Genomic DNA, 10126 nt, shown 5'->3' on the forward strand with positions numbered 1-10126 from the left:
AGTAGTCTCTACAAGAAATTGAAAAAAAAAGTTGTAGAAAATACGGATGTTCCTTTAGCAAAAAGAGATCTTTTCTTTAACCTCGCTCGATATATACAAAGCCGTCACAGTCACCTGGTGAATTATTCAACTTATTTTACCAAATTTCTTATACATGTACTAGTATTTTTCATCAACCCGCGGACTCTGGTAGAGACTAATTATAAAGGGAAACACTGAATTCAACCTTTGGTGAGGCTGCTGGACCCGAGTGAATACACACGCCGAGTGGCACACCTGGGCTGATGACGTCACCATGGTCGCCAAGCAGACGTCAGGATCACGCTCAATCAGCGTTTCACGCATCCAAGGAGGATAAAGAATGAAGACGTACGTTTATGCTAACAAGCTAAGTACAGGTCAAGGTGAATAGAATACAGTTCCAAGTGATTCTAAGTACAAATTGGGTAAGGATGTGATGTAAAACTAGCACTATACAAAGTCTGAAGTATAATAGTATGTACGGGTTCAACTTTGAGGTTTATTTGAGTTCGTCCTCGGTGGCCTAAGGGAGACAAAAAAATTTCCAGTGATAATATCTTCATCATTTTGTCGAGTTTATACCTGCTAAGCCAAAAGAAAAGGAAAAAAGAAGTCAAACGCATTTTGTAACCCAACAGGGCAGTGTAGGTGCCATTTACATGTATGTCGGCTGTTTGCTTTGTACTTTACGTACAAGAAAAACTTTCACTAGTTCTCGTAGCGTTACAAAAACAGGGGTGTGACATCTTGCACCAGACGAAAAGTGTTCTAATAGAGGTGCGACACAAGAGGTGCGACTTGATTAATTTTGTTGTGTCTGGTTACTCGATAATGAGTCTTTGAAGTTTGATAATGAATGATACAAAAAGAGAAAAGCCAGAAACAAAAGTTAAGTAGAAGTAAGAGAAATACGCAGGCAAAATACAAATAGCATTTTCATATCAATAGCCAAAAGTTTAACTCACAAAAAATGAAGAAAGAAAGGAAGGAACGAATATGCAATGAGGTTTTATCAAGAGGTCTTGATCTACTCTCCAACCAGATCTAGAGGTCCGGCTCCTGGCGGACACGAAGAATAGGGAGCAAAATAGAAAGCCCCACAGCCTAAAACGCGTAGAAACAGCCGGAACCGAACCACTACTAGGAGAGTAACTCTGCTCAAGGAAGGAGACATAAAAGACTCGGCAGCTACAATAGGGATGGATACTGGGCTACTGTTCCTATGATAATCCTGGCTTTACCGGCACTTTTGCCCGGTTCTATGCGCCCACAATAGACGGCTACATTCTGTACCGTCCCCGAGTGTTTACCCGCGCCTATGTGCCATGTTTACCGGGGCGTGGTCCATTGTTTCAGCATGATAGATAAGAGGACAAACCTTAGCCTGGGTACCGGTCTGTTTCCCGGGCTTACAGTGCTACCAAACCACACAGGTTATTTACCAAACAGAGGTTTCAGTCGGGATGTATCAGTGGGGTTCAAGCTGACCATGCCAACCATATCCGACCTTTTGGCGTAGTAGCTAGCGTCGTTGGGTTCGTGAGCTGACGGCCCGGGATCGAATCACTGGAGCCAGGAGACTTTTTCTTTCTTTTTCTTTTTGTTTCTATTCGCCTCTTACACCTGTCCTGGAGAATAGTAGTGGCCAGGAGTTCTTTGAAAGGATGTAGCCGTAAGAATTCCCTATAACCTCCCTGATCTCCAAGCAGATCTTTTGGTGGCAGGATCAATCACCATTGATTCAATCAATGATAAAATAATTATAATGTTACGTCACGTAGCATTATGGTACGATGTTTGGCTCAAAGTCTATCGGTCCTGATACTGGTATGCTCCGACGTTGTGCCCTTGGAAAAGGCACTCAACACTTAATACATCACTTTGGTCGAAACGAGTCCCTAGATAGCTTTGATTAGGGATGTCCCTCCGATAGGACCTTAAATAGAGTCCTGTGTTTTTGGAGAGCCACACCTCGAGCACGTCCAAGAACCCACCGCACTTAAATGAAAACAAGAGGGGTCCTTCTCGGTGCAAGTGGAAAGCTGTCCGGATGTGCAGCTTGTACTCCTCTATTGCACTATGAACAATATTCTACAGTCGGATATATAGCGATAGTGTATGTAATATCAGGAGCACTATCTGTAGTTGAACTTTGACCTACAACCTTTCTTAACCCCATCTTACGATGTAGCGTACGCGAAAGCAATGTGACAATCTGTCCAGTAGGTTGTACTTGTTTATGCGCTGAACAACTCCAAACCACCAGTTGGCACGCGTGAGTAACATTTCAGTATTGTAATCAAAAGTCAGTTGCTACATACTGCCGTGTTTTTTTCCGGAGCAACCCCTTGGCCAATATTGTCACGATCTGTAAACGTTAACACTATATATACAGGTACATACGTTCTCCCATGCTTGGTCGCATCGGCTAGGAGGTTGGTGATCCTCAGATGTATGTCTGTCTTTATAACTTTGTAGATATGTCTTGAGTTTGAAGATAACGATCAGTCAATATTATTGATTACGGCTCAATATTGATTTGAATTGATACGGATAAATAAATGAAATGACATGTAATGTTACTTGAGGAAGGATGCAGTGAAGGTCTTTCAATCATTAACACCGTTACCTTTCAGACTCAGACCACTGTTGTGCCAGGCTCGTTGTGCCGCGGCAGCTGGGCGGGGCTTGCGCCTGACGGAACAGGTGGGTCAACAACAAGTCACGCGGCCCGAATAGTTCTACTTCCGCGTAGAGCCACAGACCGGGTTACCAGCACACCTACTGTCCCGAGTTTACAATGGCTGGTTCTCACACGCACCCGCTCACCCTGCCCTTCGCCACCACGTTCGACACCGTGCAGATGCGACCTGAGCTGACCTGGCTGAACGAGCCGCAAGACTTCATGCTCCGGGCAGACGGGACCAACGGCATCCTCGTCACACCGGTCAGGGTTAAGTTCAAGTAGAGTAGAGTAGAGTAGAGTAGAGTAACTGTAGAGTAGAGTAGAGTAACTGTAGAGTAGAGTAGAGTAACTGTACTAGTGTAGAGTAACTGTAGAGTAGAGTAACTGTAGAGTAGAGTAACTGTAGAGTAGAGTAACTGTAGAGTAGAGTAACTGTAAAGTAGAGTACTAGTAGAGTAACTGTAGAGTATACAAGAAGTCAAAAGTATAAAGAAGTCAAACCCATCAAATAGCTTAGGTAGAAATAGATTTAGTTTAGACGTTATTCCCTTTTGATTTATCTATGAATATCATTTCCCTTCTTTGTTAAGTATGTTTATGTATACCGCTAAGTACTACTTTACTTTGTGTGCAATTAGCCCTTGGGCATGAATTTGCAATAAAGATATAATAAAAGTATAGTAACTGTACTAGTGTAGAGTAACTGTAGAGTAACTTTACTAATTTTAGAGTAGAGTAACTGTAGAGTAGAGTAGAGTAACTGTACTAGTGTAGAGTAACTGTAGAGTGGAGTAGAGTAGAGTAACTGTAGAGTAATAGTAGAGTAACTGTAGAGTAGAGTAACTGTACATGTACTAGTGTAGAGTAACTGTAGAGTAACTTTACTAACTTTAGAGTAGAGTAACTGTAGAGTAGAGTAGAGTAACTGTACTAGTGTAGAGTAACTGTAGAGTAACTTTACTAACTTTAGAGTAGAGTAACTGTAGAGTAGAGTAGAGTAACTGTACTAGTGTAGAGTAACTGTAGAGTAACTTTACTAACTTTAGAGTAGAGTAACTGTAGAGTAGAGTAGAGTAACTGTAGAGTAACTTTACTAACTTTAGAGTAGAGTAACTGTAGAGTAGAGTAGAGTAACTGTAGAGTAACTTTACTAACTTTAGAGTAGAGTAACTGTAGAGTAGAGTAGAGTAACTGTAGAGTAGAGTAACTGCAGAGTGGAGTAGAGTAACTGAGAGTTCTTCGGTTGGGTAGGAGTATCACTCCAGTTGGAACCGCTCCTCTTGAACTCCTACTATCCAACCAGCTTTAAATACTGTCATGATGGTTCTGTGTGGATTATCCAGTGCTCTATAGTTGTACATAACTGGGTGATCTTCAATGTAGGCCGGCCATTGTACCATTTTGATGATGAAGCCTTTTCATGTAGGCTGTGACAAAATTAAGCGCTGACAAATGGTCCAAGGTAGTCTTAATAATCTTTTTTTGCATGACTATGAAGACTGTCTTCAGTTTGCTATCGTGTGACTCATGTGACATTTACCTGTGTGTAGTCAAGCGGAACTGTCAAACTTCCATGTGGTCCAAGTCTGTGTGGCTTTGACTTCACTTTCAAAGTCTAAAATAGTATTCACTAATTTTGGGAGCTTTGTGGTATATGAGGGACTAGTTTTTGAACGTCGGTGGAACTGCAATATATATCCTAAAAAACTTACTTGAAAGAGTCCAAAATATGCGAAAAGACGAATTATTTATTGCACAGCCCGAAACCTAAAGATATAAGCCTTGCAGCACGATGCACCCAACCTCGCAAGTCTTTAGATAAAACTCAGTGTCACAGTGTACACTTTCTACCTACGGCGCCATATTATACATTGTGTCACACAATGTTTAATATGCTTTTAGGAGTGTACATACGACACACCCTCTCTGACCTCCCCTCCATAGTTCCATAGAACAGCTCAGCGAGATAAGGCATTCTATGGCTCATGGAACGTTGAATTCATACTTCTTGTTTCTCCACGGATGGTTAAGGCAACTTAAATATGCCTGAACTACTAAAAAAATTGTAGATTTCCAATCATTTTGGCCAAATCACTGGGTCAAGCTCTCTCTTTGCTGTTACTGACATGTATGTACCAGTGTACTTCTCCTTTTGCTTTCTTTTTTTGTATCCTGTTGAAAAATATACACGCATTTTATATTAAGTATTAATAAGGAAATAAATGTTTTAGATGGTATTTGTGGTTGAAATTAATCATTAATATTTCGTGTGTTTATTATTGTTTCAGAAAGAAAAGAGTGACTTCTGGAGGAAGTAAGTACAAAAGTGAAACTGCTAAATAGATCATGTACAAGTCAGTAAAGGGACGGTTCATGACAGCACCCTGGGTCATATTTTTCTTTAAAAAATTATTGCTTGTGCATAAAAATAAACTCCCCTCAAAAAGTTTCCTTCATTATGTAAGTGGTCAGGAAGGTTGAACAAATGAGTATGGAAAAGATTATGAATTTTTTTCGCTCACATATTCTTCTTTGACCTTGGCATTCTAAGACATTAGTATATGTTTTCTGATATATTTATTTACATCCACGGTACTTATTTCCTAATTTTGCAGCTGCTTTGTAACCATTTAAGGTATGGTTGGAAACTTTTCTTTTTTGGACATGGCCAAAAATTGATGCACGCGCGTACGCACGGATGTCATCCAAATAATAAAAAACAACATGGCTTCACCTTGACTGAAGTTATAACGCTATGGTTTTCTTGTGATATACAGTATGTTGTCCACTGGTGTCTCTGACTGAATGTAACACGTTTTGTTTTACATGTATGGTGGGCGGCACCGTTGGCCCACTTGGAAATTAACTCTCAAAAGTTGTAGGGGCTACCCACCTGTTCTGAGATGAATAAATAAATAAATGAATAAAACCAAAACTTGTTCCCATCAGAACCTACTACACCCCGGAGCTTATCAACGATAATGGCCACCTGCTGTATGCCCCCGTCACAGATACCAACTGTGTCATGGAGACCTTGTTCGAGGTGTCTGCTGCCAACCAATTTGACCAAGTAAGCATACATTTTAAACACACACATTCATGTACTAGTATTTTTGAGTAGATTCAATTTTGCAATTTGGGTGGAAAGTGTCTTTAGGCAGTGTTTTATGTTTGCGGTTGGCGGTGGCAAGAAAGCGCATATTTATATGTGAACACCACGAAGATTTAACCATTTCGAATATTTAAAAATCCCAACACTTTCATTGGGGTGGATTTTGATCATTTGTCTATTAAAAATATAGTCATTAATTTTTTATCTATAGCTGTGAATTCCTTGATATTTCTATCCTTCAACACAGGCAGGTCTGATGGTGCGGTACGATCATGAACACTGGCTGAAAACGGTGAGTTTATACAACTGTCAAGATTTGATAACATTCTTTGCCATAGTAACAAGAAGGAATCACTTCAGCAACAAATGTCAATCATTATGGTATCAATCTTCAATAACACCTGTAATGTCTTCTAATGTAAAATTTTGCATTATTTCATCAACCAGAACTTGCCTACTTTTAAAGATCAGAATTTGGTTTGTTTTTCTGTCATTTCTTGCACTGCTACTGCTAGTTTTGGTTTGTTTTCAGTTCAGTTCAGTCATCCATCTGATGACACTATGAAGTCCCTCCAGATACTAGTAACACAGTCTCGCATGACAGTCATGAGGTCCCTGTCTCGCATAACCATTAAACTGTCTTAATTGCATAAACCACCTTTGTTGCATAACACACATTACGCACATGTAGCTTGTATTTTAGCTATGTATGACAGTGCTGTGAGGTTTGATCCATGCACACAGAATAGACCCTTAAAATTTTTGATACCTGTAAGTGGTGGGATCTTCAAGGAGTTCACAATGTTTCTCCTCAAACACGGGAACCCCTGCTCTACATCCCATCCCTAACTGAAGCTAGTTACTCGTATTCACCCGTGTAGGGTTTGGAGTATGTGGATGGCCATTTCCGGCTGAGCTGTGTGGTCACCAATGTCTACAGTGATTGGTCCACCCAGGACTGGCCATCAGGGAGACTGTCAATCAGAGTATATCGTCAAGGCAACGATTATGTGGTGAGGACATGTTGGATTTTGAGTTGTTATGGATTATTCTCCTCTTCCATATCCATCTTATGTTACACTTGCTTGATTTTATTTATATCTGCGAATCAAAGTTTTATCATTTTTTAAAAAGAAAATCATGCTCCCTTGTAACAAGTCTCTATCAGTCTCCATAGGTGTCAGAAAAATAGTCCAAATTGGTCATAGAATGACGGGCAATTGTTTTACTGTGTATATACCATTGTAAGTTACTTGTTTCATATTATCATTGTATTGTATATCTGCATATTACTTGATTTATTTGTGACATGGGGCCAGTATCCTCAGTCAAAGACTAACTACAAGACCACCTGTTGTTACTAGTAGTCATCTGTCCATCTCGAAAGATGATGGTAGCACTCTCTGGATTGAGTTCTGAAGTTGCTGTCTCTCTCTGGTTTTGTCGTCTTTACTACTGTTAGATTCATCCTATTTCGTTTTGTTTCTTTCCATCCTATGTTTATTCCAGGTGGAAAACAAGGCCCATGATGAGGACAGGTGGGACTTTATCCGGATCCTCCACCTTGAGCCCCCCGTGCCGACCTCTGACCCGCAGGTGGCCATGATGGGACCCATGGTCTGCGCCCCCACGGCCAGCGGCGGCACCGCGCTCTTCCACAAATTCAATGTGCGACATTCCGACGGCTACCTACAGTACCATCACAACTAAAATTTTGTACACAGCTTTGTGTATATTAGGGGCAGTTCCCATCTCTATTTCTGTAGCCCTTGGGCCACACAGGCCACTATAGTAGAGGACTAGTCCACTTCTGCTAGAGGTGTGTTCACCCCTACCATATTTTCTTCTATGTGCTGGGTGCTAAGCAGAGAAGCAATGCGTTCAATAGAATACTGTCAGGTAATAACAAGGGAACCATACGTATACTCTTTCCCTCATTGAGCAAATCAATTAATAATAATATTATAATAAACAAATGGAATTGTTTAATAATAGATAGTACCTATGTATGTGTACCTATTTCATTCAAGACACCTTTTGATTGTAAATAGTAATAAAAAGAAATTGTTACTACATTGACTTTGTCTGAGTGAGTCATATATTTTAAAGTATTGTCTTCCTTCATGTCTTCATCAATGCAGTTTCTCTTCTAGAGCAAATAGTGTACAGGGCTAATGTAGGGAATTTACTATATACAGTAGAAGCCAGTTAATTGCACAATGGATTAACACACACTTCTGTTAACTGCACGGAATCCCCAAATCGGTTCGGTTCAGCTGGATAACTTCGCATTATTGCGCCAGCGGAATACTTGCACGAAATACACTGGCAAATAGGCTGCGCAATTAAACGGCTATACTATAGCATCCTTTGTGACAAGGAAACAGACATCAAAGAAATACAAGCCAAAATTGATTGTTCTTCATTTACCTCATCTTAACAAGTACATACCTGTCTAAAACTGAGCAGATATGGTGATATGGTCCCATGTTACTGTCAAGAAAAACTACAGTATATATGTGCTACATGTACATTTCTACTTGTTTCCTACATATTGCCACACTAGTCCTCTACCCAGCCCTCACTGGCCCACTCGGGAGGTGGTGTCTCATAGCTCCACCCCTCCCCCTCGTAGCTCAGAGCATGCAGGTACATCACCAACTCTTTAGGAGTCGGGTCGCGACGGCTGACACGACACTCATCACAGATGGGGTCAACTGTAGCCCCCTGACCCTTCACCTTCGACCCCTCGTCACTGTCTTTAGGGTCAAGGTCAGTACTTTGTTCTGAGGGAGCATGCTCTGTTTCGGATGAAACAGTCCGTGCACTATGATCACCTGGACTTGGTGATGAATCACCACCTTTACCTTGTCTCTCAGTCTCCTCAGTGACTAGCTTCCCGAGGACATCATTCATACTTGTGCTGTCTATGCCGCCTTTCCCTCTGTTTGCTCCCCATGCGGTACTGTTGTACAGAGGGTCGTTGACAATAGGATGGCCAAGGTACTGGAGGTGAACGCGAATCTGGTGCATGCGTCCCGTCTCCGGGAAACATCGCACCACACTCGACTTCCCGTCGAAGCTAACTCTCTCGAACGTCGTCTTCGCGGGCTTTCCTTCTGGACACACGCGGCACACGCCCAGCTTGTGCTTCACCGCGAAGATCGGTTTGTCGCATTCCGCCTTCTCCGGAAACTCCCCCTCTACCCTCGCAAGATAAACCTTCTTCACCTCCCTGCCTTTTATCTGTGCGTCCAGTCTGTGCTTCGTCTCCAAATTCTTGGCAAAGATGAGGATCCCGGAGGTCAGGCGGTCCAGGCGATGAATCGGGTGCAAGTTCTGGAAGCCGTGCTCCTTTCCGAGGACGAAGATGACGGAATTGTGACGGTAGCCGCCGCACGGATGGACGGGCATGGACGCAGGCTTGTTGATCACCACCAGGTCGTCCGTTTCCTCCACGATCTGGACCGGGTCTGCGACCACCGGGGGCTCATGGCGATGAACGGTGTTCTGCATGAAGTCGTTGTCTTTTAGGACAGTGTCAAGCTTGACGCACTCGCCGTTCAACAGCAGTCTTCCCAGCTTGATTGCCTTTTCATAGTGCTCCGGTGGGTGGGCTCGGAACTCGCTGCTGAAGATGTCCATGACTGTCCGGCCGAGCCAACGCCCCTTGGCGAAAGCCTCGAATGTGAAGAAATAGGGCTGCACTTTCCGGAGTCCGTTTTCAATGTAACTGCTGGTCTCGTTGAACATGACCTGGTCGAACCCAACCGTCTTCCTGGTGGGCTCGAAGACCTTGTGTTTGTAGTTGTGGCGACTTTTGTCCTTGGAAGAGTCCACTTTGGCACGTTTAGAGGGGCCAGCTTGTCCTGTGTAGTTTGAAGGCTGGCGTTTTGCTTTTGTGCTTTCCTCTTTATCATGTGATTCCGCCATGGTTACTGCGGTACAAAACGAACTGTTGCAGCGTTGGGTTAACTTCCTTCGAGGTGTGAAAGTCGTTTCAACACGTTCACGTGGGCACAGAGCAAAGTGACCGATGCCAACGTTACTCGTCGAAAGTGTCCGGCAAAATCTGGCGAGATATCTACGAGAAACGACGTTCCAGAGAGGAAATAAACACAAATAGATCCTACCCATAGAAACTCAACTTCCTTTTACCTTGTTTATAGTCTCCTGAAGCTAAAATTTAAAAGATTTGAACAGAAAAATCTGCACCTTACAATTTTCCTCCCAGTGCCGCCATTTTGATGTGCTCGTCTTATGATGACGTCATCTTGATAGAGCAAAAACGCTAAAATGAGTTTTAG

General features: G+C 42.4%; 2 protein-coding genes across 2 annotated transcripts; one reads left to right on the plus strand and one right to left on the minus strand.

Moving 5' to 3' along the window:
* The first annotated feature begins 2155 nt into the window (after positions 1-2155).
* LOC118422484 (regulation of enolase protein 1-like) lies at positions 2156-7894 on the plus strand. Its single transcript, XM_035830095.1, has 7 exons — positions 2156-2296; positions 2658-2968; positions 4996-5021; positions 5657-5777; positions 6067-6111; positions 6701-6832; positions 7329-7894. Exons 2-7 carry the CDS (start codon positions 2822-2824, stop codon positions 7527-7529), a joined length of 672 nt encoding a protein of 223 aa, XP_035685988.1. The 5' UTR covers positions 2156-2296; positions 2658-2821; the 3' UTR covers positions 7530-7894.
* LOC118422483 (RNA pseudouridylate synthase domain-containing protein 2-like) lies at positions 7895-10124 on the minus strand. The gene has a single exon (XM_035830094.1). It carries the CDS (start codon positions 9954-9956, stop codon positions 8382-8384), a length of 1575 nt encoding a protein of 524 aa, XP_035685987.1. The 5' UTR covers positions 9957-10124; the 3' UTR covers positions 7895-8381.
* Positions 10125-10126: the final 2 nt, after the last annotated feature.

The sequence above is a fragment of the Branchiostoma floridae genome, chromosome 9, assembly GCF_000003815.2.
Source record: "Branchiostoma floridae strain S238N-H82 chromosome 9, Bfl_VNyyK, whole genome shotgun sequence".
Taxonomy (NCBI): Eukaryota; Metazoa; Chordata; class Leptocardii; order Amphioxiformes; family Branchiostomatidae; genus Branchiostoma; species Branchiostoma floridae.